This window comes from Halyomorpha halys, unplaced genomic scaffold (genome assembly GCF_000696795.3).
Source record: "Halyomorpha halys isolate HHAL.00 unplaced genomic scaffold, Hhal_1.1 Scaffold472.1, whole genome shotgun sequence".
NCBI lineage: Eukaryota > Metazoa > Arthropoda > Insecta > Hemiptera > Pentatomidae > Halyomorpha > Halyomorpha halys.
This window is the reverse complement of record NW_027111148.1, coordinates 1,030,499-1,050,601: the sequence shown is the minus strand read 5'-3', so window position 1 is coordinate 1,050,601 and position 20,103 is coordinate 1,030,499. Positions and strand designations below refer to the sequence as shown.

The following is a 20,103-nucleotide window of genomic DNA, read 5'->3' as shown; positions in this document are numbered from 1 at the left end:
CTAGACTCGGCGCGATAAAGTACATGTAGCATGACCCATATTGAAATTAATTTCGGAGTAAACTGGTTAAAAAAATAATGAACCGAAAATCAAACATTCTATTACTATGCACCATCGACTTCTTTATAAAATTGTAGGTTGTTTATGAAAAAGAGTAAAAGTATTCCTTACAAAATAATAATCATTTAAACTTATAAATAATAAGCATTTAAAAATTCGATCGTTAGAGGTCCCAAGCTTATCAAAAATATTTAACCATAGCTTTATATATTAATGTCTCACAGGATATAATTCCTAACATTATAAATGATCAATAACTTGAATTGAAAATGTTTATATGTAATTTTATTTTCATGAGCAAAACTATTATAGTTTAAAGGTAAATATGAAGAAATCGCGTGAATCAACCCTTCAAAGTTGATGACAAACCACGACCAGTCGAACCTCACATGCGAAAATAAGGTAAAACATGCAAAAATGTCAAAGCATGCAGACCAACCTCTAGCATCCTACGTGACAGCAACTTTGCAGCAAAATAAGATCATCATTTCTGATATAAATATCAGAGGCTGCATCAGTTTGGAGTTTGAATATCTGAAACAAAGGACAGAGCATTGACAGTTTACTGAGTACATTGACGGGCATTTTGGTTGAAAAAGGGAAAGCAGATAGCAATGGTAGATGATTAATGAGATTTTCTGGTGGGAATATCATTGCAGACAATGGGCATTGTCAATGAAAACCGAGAAGTATGAATTATAAAAACTCTTTCAAAATCGAACTCATTAAGGTAAAAAAATATATTAAATAATGAATCAGAAAATAATTTAAACTTGAAGTATATTTAAAAACTTAGAACGTAAATAAACCAGTAGAGGATCCACAGGAGTTGGGAGAAAAGAGAAAATTCTTCTTCCCCCTACAAAAAATAACCACTATGGAGAAAAAATAAAATACAGCTTTAAAATATATATATATATATATCTTTTTTCTCTTAACGGGGTTACCATAAAGAGATAGTTTATTTCCTTTATACATGTCCCATGCCATGAAAGGCATACCACATATATTATATGTTTACAGTACACAATATTTGAGTATATATAATTTGTTACATTGTTTATAAGATTAAAACGAAAAACAAAACGCATAATCAATTAATAATAAAAAAAAGATTAAGAAAAAAGGTTTTAATAAGCCTAATTTTTTAAATAATTAGAACATGTACTTGTATTCTCCCTCTCTCTCTCTCTCTCTCTCTCTATATATATATATATATATAAACTGCATGTTCTAAATATTTAAAAAATTAGGCTTCATATCAATATTTTTTTCCTGAGACTTTCATATTGATAGTAAATAATAAAAATGTACCCCTCTTTAAAAAAAAATGCAAAAGAGTTGTTTATAATAAAACTGCAAGTGAAATGAAATGATTGTCAATCTTGAAAACATTTTTTTTTTTTATGATTTAAATAAAATAAATATCATAATTGTCCACTGATCGAGTCACTGGACCAAATATAGATATAATTAAAAATATATCTAATACATAAAATTTCTAATCAAATTAGTTCAAACTGCATCAATAATTAATAAGAAGACCCACCAATTTCTCCTGATACAAAATAAAACATCACAATGATATATTCCTACACATCATCTTTCACATATTTTCAAATAAATGTGCACTGTAAATTAAAAATAAGATACAGTACATCATCTAGCTCAATCCTATGCCTCAAATAAGTCTTGATCTAGTCCAAAACTGGTCCCAACTCATAGTTTTATCTGATAAAATTGTTTAGAGTCTTTATATAAAAATAATTACCCGATTAGAAAAGTTAGTTTCCATTATTATCTAATGACGATTATGTTCGTAAATTTTAGTGGATTTTCCATTTTGATTTAATCAGATTAATTTGGAAATTCAACAATAGATGATTGCAGTAATCGTATGTGTGATAGAAATGTCACGGACTGAAAGCCGAACACGATAACAACATCAGCAAAACATACCTCTGTTCCATATTTATCAAGCATTACCCGTGTACTAATACCACGTACATGCTTGTATTGCCCGTGTTGTCATCAACGACTGTTTAATTCAAAATAGATAAGTGTAACAATCGATATATATCGTGATTTTCTCTAACAATATGACGTGTGGAAATAAAACTATAAAACTTTAGATTCGAAAGAATCCAAAATAAAAAATAAAATAATAAGGTTTGCTCAAATTATTAAAAATGATATGATTTTCACTCGAGGTTGGGGGATGCTTTCCTGCGCTAGCATGTTTGCAGAAGCAATCATATTAATAAAGTAATAATTCTTAAGAACACAGTTCCATTTAAGATGATTTACGAGCACTTCGGTGGCCTCCCTACCTAAGGAAACACACGCATCGCTTATCTCCCTTCGACACTCGTAGGATGCGTAACAAGGCAATCTTCTCACCTTCTTACACATAAGAAAACATATTTCACCAATATTCCAAACAATTTGGCCCATGGGTATATTTTTTACATTATCGAACTCTGCTAAAGGTAACATTTTAATTATTATTGTTACATTGTTTTATTAATTGTTTAAATTAAGTTTCTACAGTAGCCATCACGAAATAAAACGTAAGGCAATGTTGCCGCATTTAGTCCTAACATAATGATGAACCGATCGCTCCACCTCTTTAAACCACTAACGGTTAGCAACGCCAATCGACCCTTGTTGCCCAGTACTCCTGTTAATAAGCAAAATTAATATTCCAATCGGATTGGACCGAAGATTATTATTTGACCGTATGTGATTAATTGTATGAATAATATGGTTCGAGTAGTTTAAAAAAGGATATAAAAATTATTGGACACTAATAAATAGTTTCTCTCCTACTTTTTGAACCACTATTGACCACAACAGTAACTTCTTTCGTTGGTGAATAATTTATTCGAACTATATACAATATATAATATATCTGCAATACGTCTCCATTACCCATGACGAAATAAGGCTGGTCTTAATATTATTTTTTTTAGGAAGGTGGGTGGCAGTCAAGAAGCATACAGAAACTAGAAAATAGTTGTTTCTGTTATTGTTTGTATCTTTCTTCACCACCACTCGGGCCACCTCATTAACCTATATTAACTGATAACCATTGTTCAGGTTTATAACAATAAACCGTAGGTTTATATATGTTCCTTCAATATTACGAGAAAAAGTTCAAAGGGTCGTTTTTTTTAAATGATATTAGTCGCGATAAAGAAACCTTTCAGCAATTATTTGATAAGGTACAATTTTTCAGGAAGTGCAGTTCTTTCAAAATATAAGTATAATCCAATTCCTTATTTATCGAAATCAATTTAACCTCGAAATTAGAATACATTATAATATTTTTCTGTAGGTATATTGTGAAAGAAGAATAGGCAAAAATGGCCAACCTAAGCCCTAATTAATACAAAAATGGATTATATAATAAAATACAAACCACGAACGTAGGTTTTTATTTATGTATATAAAATATAAATTAAAATTAAAAGAAGTTCTTTAATCCTTTATTTTAATTTTATTTTTTGATATAATAAATAAAATAAGAATTTCACCAATTCATAAACAATTAAAAATCACTACAAAATTGTTTATAAATGTATCGTAATAATTTATTCTAAATTTTTTAAAAAGAGGTGAATAGGGCGATGAACTCCAATATATTTCCCAATATTCATAAAAAAAAAAACATGATGAAGTATTTAACCTGAATAATATATTTATTTCTAAACTATGAAAAGATTTTTTTCAGATATACAAAAAACAGTTCACAAATATATAATGAAAAATATTTAAATAGCAATGTTAAGCCACCTCATATCGACTATGTCTTTTTGTTGGAAGCCTTTAAAATGAACAAAAGCAAACTGGCTCGGATTAAACATTTATTTGGTTTAATTTAAACATTTTAAAAACTAAAACTAAAATAAACAAAAGATGAATAATAATGAATACAAGTAAAAATAGAATAGTTAGATAAATTATGAAAATGACAATAAACTAATTTACAAATAAACTAACAAATAAATATATAAAATAAATACTGCACGACGAAAGGTTGCTCCACTCCGATAGGTCAGAGGAAGAATGCTGCCGAGATGTGTAGGTCGCAGCTCTGTAGCTCAATACACCGCTGTAATGGTCCAAAGTTGGTATAGTCCCAACTTCCAAAAGTCGTATTATTGTGTTATGTGAACCGACAAAATGAACGGAGACAGGGATGGTTACACACGTTCCTGGCCACTAATTATCCGGAACTCATATTAAAATCGAAACACAGAAGTGGTCTAATTCCTAACTGTTATGACGACTAAAACACTCAAAAAATGTCTAGACTATTAAACTATAAACGCAGACAGGGCTGCTGAGACGCTATCATGGCCACTAATTAGCCAGAACTGCCCTAAAAAACTAAGATGGTCGGCCCGTTGCTAGGCAACCTCTTAGCGACGATTATCAACCCTTAGCAACTGCCTCTATTACTCATTATAACAAACAATTATAATTACTTATTTTTTTTCTTTTCAAATAACTAAATCTAAATAAAACAATACAAATAAAAATAAATGTAACTAAATTAAATACTAATAAAACTCAAATACTATTTACAAGGTAATTATATTATGGCGTTAACAAGCAATATTTCTTAGAAAATCTTCAATCTCCAGCCAGAGGCAAATACAATTTTATGTTATATAAAGCCAATAATCTCCAACAATACAGCGTCAGTCGCTAAGAGGATTGTGTACAATGCCTCTCTTCAACAGATCATTCGACGGATAGCCAGTAAAACAAAGGAGGAAATAACCCGGGGGGAGAATAAATAATTAGGGGATATTCAGCTAATGCCGGGCTACTTTATTCAAAGAGAACAAGGAGACCGGAATTTCGGAAAGGGCGGGCATTAAGGGCCTGAAAGGGACAAAGATAAGACAACAATGAGGCGACGTGTAGCGAATTCGGTAGCGATCTGTAATGCCTCGTTTGTTATCCGCCATGAGGGTCCTTCATTCCACGATGGGAATATCAATCAGTCGTATAGGTGGCCAATAAGAAAAAGAAGAAGAAGAAGAAGGAAAAATAAAAGGGGAGAGGCAAGGGCTATAATTAAATGTAAAACTGCATTAGCATTTAGAAATACTAGAAGAGAGCACTAAATATTAGCTGTCTCATATCTCATTGGTCATTAATAACCTCCATTAGATTCCTTTTATATAAGACCAGGAGCTAAAAGAAAATGTAAATATTATCTCATCCACTCATTTTAAAATACAGTTCCTACCTACACAACCTTTTTCACCAGATGTTCTAATAATTATAGGGTATAGATTTAAGATGGGCAGTAATTAATTGTTAAAAAAATTGAGGTAGTTTTCTGAATCAATTTTTTGTATCATGAAGATCGTATGATAGAAGAGTTCATTTCAGTGAGCCTTTAGTCATGGAAACTAGTTCAAAGCACTGAGTCAGAATGGAAAAGAAATAGATCTTTTTAACAAGCAGAGACATCGTAATTTTCAATACTTTTGCCTGATTTTTGTATATTTGGTTAATTTAAGTACTTAAATTAAACTCTGTCCGCTCATTCATGTAATAATATAATATTCCCTAATATTTTTCCGAAAATATAACTCAAAACGATGCAAATTAAAAAAAAAATCTCTAGAATCAAAATTGTCGGTAATTTCCTCTTTTAAAAGAACGTAATTTGTTACTAATTTTAAAATTAATATCACTATTAAAATCAAATGGGATGAGGGTGGCTCAGTGAGTATGCTACTAACCAAGGACTAGGGTTCGAATCGGGCAGTAGCAGATAATTATTTATTCCGCTATACTGTATCTGTGAGTCAACCGAATGGGTTCGGGGGAGCAAGAAAAGAGAAAAAATAAAGCGGTTCATAAACAAATTATCTTCTCATACAACTTTTCAAGAGGCAGTACAAGATACGGGACTCCTGACCTTCATGCATGATATATGTTAATAAAATAATACATTTTTTCAGTATCACAAAAAAAAAAAAAAAAAAAAGATAATTGTTGTCAGAGTGCTTTTTTTATACTTCAGAAGAAAAATAAAATAAAAGTTATAGGTTACCTTGAAATTCGTGACTATCATGTAAAAGGAATGGACAGAAACAAATAAAATATCCCTTTTTTAAAAGAGGTTTCTTAAAGGTATTTGTTTTTTTTCATTTCGGAAAAAAAAATTAAAACGTTTTAATTCATAATCACTATTTCAAAAAAACTTAAGTAATTAAGTGTTATTTCTATATTTTTCTAAAATGTTCCAAGTAATTTCCATAAGCCTAGACTAATATTAAATAAATGATTAGAATATATCAAATTTCAATCGTACATTTAGAAGCAAAATAAAAATGACACTAATATTTAATCTCATTAGCATAAATGTTATAAAAACTATTTCTTTTTTAAAACTTTTAAGCTGTCCAATCATTCTTTTAAAATTACAGAAAATATCGGTTGAGGTAACTAACGCGATTCAAACTCTCCATCCTTTGTTTAATTTAAATAAATAAACGTTTAATCTTCAACAATTGTAAATTGTAACTGAAATAATAACCAGCTTTTTAAAAAAATCAGATGAAAGTATTCCAGATAAGTCACGACTAATGAAAAAAAAGAAAAAATGATGCTTTCCATTATAATTTTTACTGAGTTCTCAAAAAGGCAGCTCCTTTGAAGTTTATTGCACATTTTTATTTTATGTTTATAATGATAATAGGCAATAATAAATTTCTAACATCGGAGAGCCTTCAGAGCCTAAGATGAATTTGTTATTCATATCATGTTCTTTGTTCTTCTGTCTTCCATTGTTCTCTTAAGTTTTTATTCTCTTTTTTTCTACGCCCATTAAAATTCCTCTCTTTTAACCAGTACTTTTTCCGAAATCCAATGTTTTTCTGCTTTCTATACTCTATGTATTTATTTTCACGATATATTTCAAACTTAATTAAAGTTAAGCTTTCTTTTAATGCTTAAATAACTGACAATTTTAGAACATTTAATGAGTCAAGTTTACAAAATAGGAGAGTTCGATAAAAAAAATGGCTGTATAGTAGTTTTATTATATACTGTATTATGTTTGCTAACAATAGTGTCTACGTACTAATACTATTCACTACTCTCTCATTTCTAGGGTGGATGGAAAAAACATGCAAGCAAAGAAGTCAGAAAATGGCCAAAATAGATTAACTGTTTTACAAACTGTACAAGTCGAAATCAATATGGGTTTTCCTCCAAGAAATTTGTTTTTCAAAATTGGATTATAGGAACTATCTAGGGCGAGAAATGAATAGAGGATGAGTTTAAGTTTCAAAATGTTCTATGTTTGATCTTCAATTACCAATATACGAGGCGTTGATATTCAAAATGGTATAAATCCAAATTGTAAAATGTTTCAAAAGACATAAAAAATGTCTTATGATTTCAATAGGAAGATAATACTTACCAGGATTAAATCTCATTAATCACAAGGAAATAAATGTTAGATTGACCCAGTAAGTATTTGGATTTATCTCATTTTGAAAGTAGAGCCCATATATGAGATATATAATTAGAAAAAGTATTGCAATCCTGAAATATTTCGAATTCAAATTTTCGAAATATTCTTACAACGTGGAAAAATCACATTTATCACCTGGGATGTAGGAGCAACTTTTTCGCTGAAATCGACCCAGCGGAAATGCCACTTTATAGAATAGATTTTTTCCAGTTTTTCTCGATTTCCACCAAAACCGTCCAAACGATTTTGATTAAACTTAGTAAAGTATTCTTTAATATTAGATAATTTATCTTCATTGAAATACACTAACAGTGCTTAAATCCGAAATTAAAAAAAAAAAAACCTTCCAGTAAAGTATCTTTAATTTTGTTTGTTTATATATAATGTATTAATAAAAAGTATTAAATAAATTTTATGAATAACTAAAGAAGAAAAAAGGAAAAATATATGAATCTATTTTGACTCGAACGAGAAATGCCGAGACTGCACGACCATTCCCGATTACATGACATGAGAAACCCTAAAATATGAATCTTAAAGCAAAATAACAATAAAAAAAAAGAATATATATACTTTCCAATACATTTTATTTGTATTATCTAATATGATTAATTATAGTGATTATTTAGTTCTTACTTATTTATTTTAATTACTAATAATTGTAACATATATCCATTCAGGAATATCTTTTTTTCTAAATAGCCCTACATCTATCAACCGTTATATTAAATGGTTATAACACCCAGCAGGCCGATCTGGTAATAAAGGAATATAATATAAAAAAAAGGATATAAATAAAAAATATAAGAATCTTGGGTTGTTTATATTACAACCTAAAAAAAAAAAAGATTTTCTTTTCGTGAACAAAAAAAAAAATCGTTACACAGTACCTTCAAATACGTATTTCTTTACTTAAAGAATCCTGAAAAACACTTGAGGAGGATCGATTTAAAAATAAAAAGGTCTCTTTAATCGCATACTTGTAGAAGAGGATAAAAGCTGGAATAAAAAATGTTATGTCCACAAAATGAAGAAAATTCGAAACAAAACGAGAGAAAAAAAAACACAAACCGCTTTGGCAATGACAAATGAATACCCCATCACTGACGTGGAAAAATCACATTTGTCACAAATGAAGTGACTTGAAAGGCTATTCAGAAAACTGAGTGTTGTTTCTGTTCGGGTCTAATGACCATGAAGCAAGGGTACGAGCTATAGGCTGACAATAATTTAAAAAGGGATATAATTCTTTTAAAGGGAATAGAAATATTTCTCAGCCAAATAAATAATAAATTTGCACAAAATGGGAACCAAGAAATATGATGATTTAATAAAAAACATTTTAATTACCTAAAAAATTTAAATATGATATGTAATTGTAGTAATATAAAACGAGTATTATAACTTTGGTTTTCACATCAAATTTCATCAGTACCTGATCATTCTAACCTTCAGTCACAATTACAATCTAACTTCACTTACCCCTATAACCGTCCTAGAAGCAAGCAACGATGGGAATTTATCCTTGAGACCTGCTGTCCCAAACACACAAATGATTTTGGTTCGGGATGCTCTGACTTTCCATAAATAGTTTATAGATTTACAGTTTTGGTGTATTAAGAAGACTTAATATTGCATCTTTAATGATCATAGTTTTCTACTTAATAATTCCTTATTATTTGAATTAAATATTTCTTTTATCAATTAATAACAAACAATAAAATATTTAGAAAGTACAAACATACTTCCTATACTAAGAGCAATGCAGATATTGTTTTCTTATATCATCGCCAATAGTAAAAATTAATAAGTTCCACTATGAATTATTTTTGCTTTTTTTATGTAGCTTTGTAGGGCACTCATTTATCTTCAAATGACCATCTAGAATGTTTGAGAAGTACATAGATGAATACAATACAACCTGAACGGTTTTCATGGGAACCTTACTCTTCATGGGAATTTTAAAATATTTGGGTATAATTTTAGAAACACGTATACAAATTATAATACACTACATTACAAATGTAAGAAATCTAATTACTTTTCAAATAATCATTCCATAATTTACCATTAAATGTCAATATTTTTTTGTGTTTTTCGATTACAAAGGTTTCTTACCTTAATAAACCCTTTCCCTGCATTTCTTTGGTTATATAATTTTATTTCCGAAATAAACAAAGGTATTTACTGGAAAAGTATAAACTTTTTTTTAGTAAAAATCAATAAAAGCCATGTATAGATACAAATACAATTATGATCGATTCGGTTCACAGCCTTAAAGGACTACAACCCTAAAAAAAAAATTATTTATTTTTTCTTTTGTCATCAGAAATCTGATACATTTTTTTTTATCTTTATAAAATAGCAAAATTTTTGCTATAAAACCTCTATCGTTCAACATTATAAAACAAAATAACAGTTAAAAATTACGAGTTCAAAGGATAACGAAGTGACCTGTGTCTTAGGATCCTATTTTAAAAAAAATAAATAAATAAATAAAAATAACATAGTAGTTATTAAGGACGGTAGAACATCGAAATGTTTTACACAACTATTAGATTTAATAGATGTTCAAAAGTAGAATTTCAAATTTTAAAGGGTGATTAAAATTACTAAATATATTAAACCAAAATATAAGTTAAATTATTCGCTTAGTATCAACTATACACAATACAATAACACATTTAGAGTAGCAAAGAAGTCCTCGCAGATATAGATAACATTAGGAACCATTTGAGAGGAAGAGCAAGCACGGTCTATTTGTCCTCGTTACATCAATAACCTACAAAGCCTATTTACATTAATGTTTCTCTATGCTTGTCCTATACCAGGAGTCCACCCCTCTCCCTTGGCCGTCAATACAAATTGATGAATCAATATTGATGGCCACCGAAGACCGGTGTTGTGCAGGATTAGGCTGCATCTGCAGGGGGTGGTCCGCTTCCCGTAGGGCTTATGTCATCGTAATGTGGAACAATGGAGGGCCATGTTCGTTGCAATATAGAACAATAAAGTGTTCACATAATGTAAATATGAGGTATTCGCCAGAGACAGGGACTACCCAAGTATTGCTAGAGTAACAATTTACCTACGAGAAGATGGTTGGGGGTATGGTCAAAGTGAAACACAAATAAGTTGGTGTAATTTATTTAGGCACAATTAAATAGGTTACACCAACTTATTTGTGTTTCACTTTGACCGCACCCCCAACCATTTTCTCCTTGTACATCATCCACGGTCAACTATCTCCCATAATTAACAATTTACCTAATTGTTATCTAAGCATTGGTCATTGTTGAAGAAACCAGAACTCTGGTGGTAAATTCATCCTACTTTAGTCAACAATATTGCAAGAATATGTATTGTGATAGTGATCTGAGCATTTTATGTCAAGTCCAATATGAGAAAAGAATGTACGATACAACATACTCGGACATAATGATGAATCTGCTTATTGAAACCAAACTGAGTATTAAGCTAATTGTTTAAATACAATTATAAATATTAATTTAAAGAACTAAAAAGTAAGATGATGATAACATCAATTATTCTGACATACGTAGATACGTTCTAAATTCCCTAAAAACTTTTTTTTTTATTTATTTATTGAAATCAACATTATTTACATAAAAGTACATCAAGTAAATTTCATCTTAGATTACAATGGAATGATACATTGGTAGAACACCAAAAACATTTCTACATTTGACGGTCTCTATGCCATCTTATTTTCAGGCGCCTCGGAGGATTGTCAGGAATAGAAGAGGAACCAATGTGAGAACTAGTGGGTTTGGGTGGTTAGGAAGTTTGTAATGGAAGAAATGATATTTGCTTCGGGCTAAATCGGTTACGTACGGAACATCAAGGTCTTTATGTATGATTTTATTTGTGATAAAGTAAGGAGCATTGAGGATTTTACGAAGGATTTTGGAATATAAGGATTGGATAGCATAGGAATTCGAAGGTTTAGTGGAGCCCCAAAGCTCAACTCCGTATGTCCAGATAGGCCCTATAATTGACATGTAAATCAGTCTTTTGGAATTTGATTGGAGGTTTAGACCGTTTCTCTAGTAAGCGCTGTAATAGTTGGAATCGATGTGCAGTTTTGGGTCTGTTGTGTGAATCACAGTCTTGTGTGAGGGTTCCAAATTAATCGTTTGTCCAAATATTGTCCAAGGTAGCGAATCTCTTCGACAGAGGTAAGAGGAATACTATCGATGTATACTTTAGGACACATTTAGGACAGGAGGTTTACGACGAAGGGTAAAGGTGATTTGTTGGGATTTATTTTAATCCGATTCCGAAACCATTGGTCGAGGGTTGTGATATGGGATTAAAGAGTTTGGGATGCAATTAAAGGGATATTATTATCTCGAGCACACTCCCTCAAAATTAAAATTCTTAAGGTCGGGTGTAAAAGACTCTTCTCATAGTCGTTTTGGTCGATCCCTAGAACGGTAATTCGTTCTTTACCCATCCTAACAACATTATAGGCACATTTCATTTCAACACCACGTTAAACGAAAAAAAAAAACTTAATGAGTTATTCTTCCGACGAAGTAGGAGGCCAACTTGTAATTACATTTATAATATTTAATATTATAATAATGTAATACTTTATATTAAAGTGAAACACTATGAAACTTAATTTTTTTACTTCAATGTATAAATCAGTTATTTTTTTATTTTTAAACCCATAATCAGAGGCAATAACAATAAATTCGAGTTTCCGTCTTGGAGGTATTATTTAAGAAATAACATTTTGTCTTAACATAAAAAGTCATGTATATAACCGAACTTCTGCCAGCACCAATTGTTTAATTAAGAGGACGTTTCGGTTACGTCGCTGATATAGGGATTTTGTATTTTTTTAAAAAAATTCCTTGTCATAATATCTCACATATATGATTATATTAAGCAGTAATGTCAATTCTTATTATTGATTACAAACTATTTCCCAATTCTTTCGTAACAATACTGACTAGGAAAATACTTTGCAGAAACGAATTCATCACCCGTGCAACATACAGACAAGTTTTTTAAAAAACACCAAATATTTTGAACAAATTAAAAAAATTTGAAGTTTGAATCCATAAATTGGAAGGCAATCTAAGAGCAACTCCTAAAATAAACTTAAAACACAATCAATTAAAGAAAATCCGAATCTTATAGAAGCACTAAACTTAGTATAAGATAATGAATTAGGCTTGAAGAATCCCATTAAGCCCGACGATGAGACACATTGGACCCCATCGGACTTGGGACCCTCCGCCCTGATGGATGGCCTCCTTACTCTAATAGTCCCGTCCGACCGTTAGGTCTGCAGTCATCGCCTCTGCAATTACCGCCGATTCTGAATGTTTTATCGTCTCATTGGGTCGTGAAATCTGCTCAGCACTTTGCGGTTCTGTCAACTGTTCCCCCTGGGGCATTACTGTCAAATGGCGCCCGATTACTGATCATTATTCATACTCTAATAGGCACGGTCCATTACCTCACCGAGTTATAAGGACAAGGTTTTTTAGTAGTTGTAATTGCAGGCAAAACAATAAGGTTTTCGAACTAAATAATTTATAAATATTAACACAAATTAAAAAAAAAATCTTTTATTCTTTTAACAGAACGAGGAATGCCATGTATTCTGAGAAAGATTGGATTCAGTTTGTCCTTATTCAGTTAGATAATTATAAGAAATTTTCATATGCAGAAGATACTCTACTTTAATATAAACGTACATTATTAATATTGAAAATAAAGTAGGTGAAGAAATTATTGGAGTTTAAAAATTAAATAAAAAATTATTGGGTTCTAGTCATTAAAAAGTCGACGCAAGATTTTAAGTTAAAGGAAAAGAAAGACCCTAGAGATAGGATCATATTTGTGTGCAGCATGGTCAAATATACATAGGCAAAAATTTCGTTCCAATGTTTATCTCTAGATTATATATATATATACACATTTGATATATGAACATTTGAAGATCATTGTCAAAGATGTGCCGATCACATAACATATTGGAACATATTGATATAAGCTGTAAAGGATTGTGACCCTACTGTTATGTTAAGCCGCCTTAATTCGAAATACCAGTAAATTTTGTCTCTTGGAGGTCTAATGTAACTACCTGTAGATACAAACAAGACATTCTTGGCCAAATAAGTGAACGCTGAACTGAGTAAGAGTAGAGGAGATTGATAAGTGGAATAGTGAAAGAGTATTAGAGTAAGTTAGAATTCGGCCTTCTCGCGTTAGCGCAAATATATTTTGCAAACCCGAATAATTACTATAAAAATGTTACCCATCATTATTACGAACACGAACTGTGACAATTAATGAATATAGGTTGGCTATAAAAGATCGAAATTAAGTGTGTTACGGTAGATTTATGGCCGACTTGAACCTAAAAAAATAAATAAAATCATATATTGAATGGCCTAATTTAAATTAGAATGAGATAGTGATGGTTGCTGGTTAAGAAAAACATCATTTATTCCAAATTCTATCCATTTATTTTTCCATCCCATTTCATAACGAGGTATTAAAAGGAATTTCAAGAATTTATACGTAAATAGGCAAAAGCCAATTGTCGAGTTACTGACCGAGGAAGAACCAGTAGCTGCCGGGTTAGAACTGGTCCTCGATTGACTTTGAAGGCCGTGAATCGGAAGCTTTATTGTCTACTGCTACGAGGATCCAGAGACCAGCCGGCTCGGTACAGGAAATCGCATTTTTATTTTCAGAAAACTACATTTCCAGTCAACTCTTCATTTTATACAGATCTGCATGTCTGGCACACAACTCCATTAATTTCAAGTTTAATGAATTCTCCTTTGAGAATAAACCAAACGGGATAAGCTGTCCAGGAATTTACTAGTCCACAGGGATAAGCAATAGCAGTGAATAGAGTTGGAAAAACAATATAACAGACTTTTTATTAATCCTCAACTTTCTTTCAAATTGGAGTTCAGTCGGATTAACTATATTCTTATAGCGTAACAAAAGTAATAAATGGAGTTGATAAAATTAAGACTATCGATTTTATACTTATCCACTAAATTCCTTCTCACAGAAGCAAGAACTTCTATACTTACGGAGATAACAATTTCATAATTCTTTACGGTTAATTATTTCAACCGTTGATTATTACTTTTTTTTAATAACGTGAAATAAAATTTTTTAAAAATTATTTCGGCAAATATTACGAACATCTTCTTAGGAAAATCTTTTGGTTTTTCACACTCTTGTTTATTTGCTGTATTCAATTAGAGAGCAAATAAACACCAATACATCAAATAGATCTAGAGATATAATTTTAAAAAGAAATTTATTTTGGCTAATATCTCAGGGACTGTCAGACCTAGAGAGGTCTTTTCAATTTTAACGTTAAACTTGAAGTTGGAAAGTAAAGTACTTTTTAATATTTATATTCGAAAGAGAAACGATTTCTATCTTATTTCCCAAAATAAATTCACATAATGTTGATATCTTGTTATTTTCTTTCCAAAAAAAAATTAAACGTAAAGAGCGCAATGATGACTCAAATTTTAATGAAAAATGAGGGAAAATTTTAGGCTTATTTATTTTAAATCTTTTTCAGCTTGAAATTTTCTATAAATTAATATCACAAATTTAAAAAAAAAAGAAAAAAATCTATACTTTTTTAGTTACATTTGGAGTTTCTTTACTTTTATAGTATTACAAAAAGACACAAAGTCAAAATAAATTTTAACATCAACTTTCTGAGAATTAGTTCCACCTATTAACATTTTTTTTCTATCAACAAAAGTTAATAATAAGTTTGAAAAGCGATTTTCTTACAAATATTGAACCGAAAATAAAATATAACCATAATTTGATCATATCAATATGTTTTAGTAAATTATTACATTTTAAGATCGGTTATTATAATTTATTTAATCAATATTTTTACAACCTTGACATATGATTCTTTATAAAGTACGAAACTTTAATTTATTTATTAAAGAATAATAAATTAGAGGCGAATATACAGCGGTCGGGTTTTATATACACTTTAATAAGTTGATGTCATGCAACATTATTCCAAGAGGAAATAACTATATAGACCTATTCTGAATTTTTCAGATGATTTACGATTCGCCTCCAAAAAGACGGTCACAACAAGAAGACAATAAATTCACTTGATATATTAACATAGAAAGTCTGAGTTATTATAATATATATTCTTATGATTTATTCTGGACACAACGGGCCTCCAAACAATATTGTATAACTCTGGGAAATGAACTGTTGAAAATGGATTTCTAAAAAATGAAAATAATTGTCCATTTCATTAAATAAACACCACTCAAAATATTTTTACTTGAAAAAGGGCCTGTATTTGTATAGGACAATTAAAAAACAATGTTTCGTTCCGGAGCGATACACACGACTTAGTTAGAAATAATTCATTTTGGACAGTAATATTTAATATTGTTCAGGGGGAAACAGATAAAGCTTTTGAATTTTTTTTACAGAAAATTCGATGTATAATTATTTAAAATTCTGATTTTTTACTTTCACCTACCTAATATATTATCCGATACTTGTATATAGAAAGGGGAAGTAATGCAATCATGAAAAATTTCGGGTCCTATTTTTCAACAAAAATATACTTCTTGAGGTCCATTGGGTCCAAAGAGCTGAGTCCGCAAATGATTTATGTATGTGAATAGGCCAAGCTCAAAACCAAAAAGTCCTCCGAAAGTGAAATCATATAATCTAAAAAATACAGCAGATTTTTCGAGAAAAAAATCAACCTAATAAATTTCATAAACTTTTAATAATATAATAAGGTATTGATAACTGACCGACAGTAAATAAACAAAAACTATTAATCGTACCTACGTTTCAACTTTTCAATTTTCTGACCTTTTTTTGGTTCTCATAGTTTCATATTTTACACTTTTTTATGTAATTTTTCTCCTTAACTTTAATTTTATTTCATTTCTTGTTTGCTATTTTATCTTAACGATTTTTCTTGACGGTCACAATGTTCTGTCTATTTAACGTAGATAAGCCCGCACTGAACCAGTACAGCCAAACATTTAACCAGTTTAGTCAGAACCTCCTTCTTAACTGTCAGTGCTTTATCTCCTATCTAATATTTCTTACTTTCTTCATTTCCCATTCTTCATATTTCTTCTTCCTTGTGCCTTCCATTGTCAACAAATTGTTTTTCCATACACGCTATACTTAATTTAGCTTATTTTTTGTACTCATATAGTAGTTTTTATAGCTTATTTGCTGACTGGAACCCCAGACCATTTTCTCCATATAAACTTTTTATAATTTTCTTGGCTTTGATGGTTGATTACACTCGGTATATTAGTGTTGAATTAAATGATCTGTAATATCAGCTAAGTTGAAATAGTTTGACAGGGCTTAAATTTCTTATTTTCAGGATTTTTTAAAAATTATAAACAATATTCCAGTGCTATTGTTACTGAAAAATATATAAAAATATGAAACTATGACCTAATTATAAAAAAAAAAAAATTATCTCTAACTGAAGCAGACATATTTTTAATAGGTTGAAAATGATTTCCAGATAAAAAAATATACTGTTACAAAGCCATATATTTTAGAAATATATTAATCTAACATATTAAGTCGTGTAAGGTAATGAAGAGTTAAGAAAAAAAATTATAATTATAACTTATATTAAAAAACACCAAAAAAAATAACCACATCTATTCTCCTATTTCCCTAAGAGACGGTATGTTATAGCACATCTCCTTAAAAATATTAGAGCATTGTTAGTGATATCTCTAAAAAATAATAAAAGTTTGTATAGTAGTCGGGTGCCTTCTACATCTGAATGGAACTCGAGTATACATCCTTTATGTTTACACGTGTAAATGCAAGAGCTTTAAGTTTGGTGACATTTGCAGTTAAATGGGATTGAATATACTACAAATGTTAAGTAGAAGGCACCCTACAATTATATCAAGTTATTTTTTTATAGGCAAAACTAACAATCCTCTAATATGTTTAAGGAGACATGCAATAACATTTAATCTCTTAGAAGAAATAGGAGTATAAGATAGAGTTATTTCTGTAGTACGTTTAGTTTACTGTATTTCTTGAGCAAGTATAACTTGATTACAGTGATCTACAGTACTCGAAGCTACAAAAAATTAGATAAATATATTTATAGTACCTATAACATTATTAGGATTTCCTGATGACTTTATTTGCAAAACTACTGTCAAGTATGTGTGACAAAAGGAAAAACTTCCTTCATTATCTTTTAATGTCTTAGTTAGACAAATAATACTACACACTTAATTTTTTAATACAAGATCCTTTTCCATCCTCTTTACTTATATTACTATGGAGCAACATAATAGTGGTGTTTATTGATTGCAATAATAAATTAAATGTTATTTACCTTAATATTTAACTTTCAAACGTTAGATATCTACAATATATTTATTTTAACAATACACTTTTTAATGGTCAACACGTTAATACGTTCCTTAAACATTTAATGTCCAACACTATGGCTGATTGGAACTGTTAAGAAAGCTCTAATATGTTTCTTCAATATCAAAAAAGGTTGTTTTTAAACATAATTTTTCTTAAAACGAAAATTATTTTAAAATGTCATTAAATGGAAGTATTTAGGTTTCTATAGTTTCATATCTAGTGCGCGTCTGAAGGTATTAAATGCGATAACTTGACAACGAATGATCAAACCCGTAATGACCACTTTTAGGCACTTATTATAATTATATTACATTGCTCAATACAATCAGGTAATATTCCTATCACATAAAATACAGAATAAATACAATAAAGACAGTTGTATCCTGAGTGAATAGAAATATCTCTTCGACGCTGTTTTCTGTTCTGGAGTTGTTGACAGATGACAAAGGAAGCAAAGTCCTTGGATGTTGGAGACAGCACGTCTGATGTGCAAATGAAAATGGCGCAGGTAGGGAGTGATCTAAGGTTGGCATGATTTAATATTCATGAGGCCGTGAATCCAGTGACGTCACCTGCGCAAGAGACCAGCGAGGTAGAAAGTTCTCAACGACAGCTGTTAATATTTCCCTCGTCGCTAGGAGAGAAAACTCCTTCCGGCGTTTTCCACTCGTTTGGAAGTTACGTGTATATGACCATAGAAAATTTCCTGTCAATTCGGTATTTGTTGTTGGCAAATACAATCCCCATACCAGTCAATGTCTTGCTCGTTTTGGTTGTCCCCTCGGAGGCAAGCTTTCCTAAGATGAAGTTCTGATCCCGACGCACTTCCTATTCGGGCACAATACCGCTGCCTACCTAAATCGCTCCTAACAATACAGTTTCCTGCTATAGCTGTTTCTTAAAACAAATAGTATTTAATGTTCTAGTAAGAAGATATACAACTCATTTAGTTTGCTAACTACCATTTGTTATAAGAAATTTCAATATTTAAATTTGTTCTTTATCTAACTGTACTATTATTTATAGTTTGGAGAAGATGGTCGGGGGGTGCGGTAAGCAAAAAACAACATAAATAAACAAAAAATATTTATTTATGCCGTCGTTTCGACCTGATTTTCAGGTCTTAATCAGGGAGTTGTGGGCAGAGATTTCTGCTAAACTGTTTAGTAGAAATCTCTGCCTACAACTCTCTGATGAAGAACTGAAAATCAGGTCGTAACGGCGGCATAAATAAATATTTTTTGTTTATTTATGTTGTTTTTTGCTGACCGCGCCCCCCCCCCCCCGACCATCTTCTCCAATCAGTAATCTACGGTCAACTATCTACACCTCATTATTATTTATAGTATTGAAGTTTGAAAATAAAGAATTACTTTCAACAATAGGATCATAGAAAGAAGAAACGGCTAAAGAACACAGAATTGATTGAACTGTGCATCATAAATATAATTAATTTAATTGCACTTTATTTTATGAAAAGATTGAGTAAGGTACGACGTTGAAGAATTTGGTTTTGATGAAATTAGGAAAAAGGAGGCTTGCCGGCTTCTGTTGACATTATCCTGATCGAACTTATTATTATTTAATTTTTTCATTGAGCCTTTCATTATTAATTTATTCTTACTAATACTATTCTTACTCTTCATAAAAACTAAGTATATGAAGATAAGTACCATCACTTGTAGTTTTGTACAAGAAAAGTTGTATCCCCTACAACTCATAACGAACGACATATTTCAGTGCAATTTGATTAGCAAAGATTCTTCTGCATCGAAATATGATTCAATAACTTTAAAAAATTGGACTGTAGTTTCCAAAAAATTAACTGAAATGAGTAACCTCTAGCTTGTGACACGCTAAGGGAAAGAGAAATGAGGTAATTTACTAATTACCTTTGTTGAAATATTTATTAAATGTACCCCAAATTAATATATAATCGAAGGTATAAGACGCATAGATGCAAGAACATTCTAGAGAAATGGATTTCTTACTCTCAGTAACATAAAATAACCCATAATTTTGAAATGACACACACACACACACACAACTTTATTTCTGTAGATTATAATAGTTTTAATATATATATA

General features: G+C 30.3%; 1 protein-coding gene across 1 annotated transcript in view; it reads right to left on the bottom strand.

Annotated features, from left to right (window-relative positions):
* Positions 1-504: 504 nt before the first annotated feature.
* The window catches only part of LOC106683182 (uncharacterized protein C2orf81 homolog), a 141,136-nt gene continuing 121,537 nt past the window's right edge, over positions 505-20,103 (bottom strand). Inside the window, exon 5 of the mRNA XM_067049232.1 lies at positions 505-594. Coding sequence (XP_066905333.1) covers positions 510-594 — 85 coding nt within the window. The 3' untranslated portion in view covers positions 505-509. The remainder of the gene's footprint in view (positions 595-20,103) is intronic.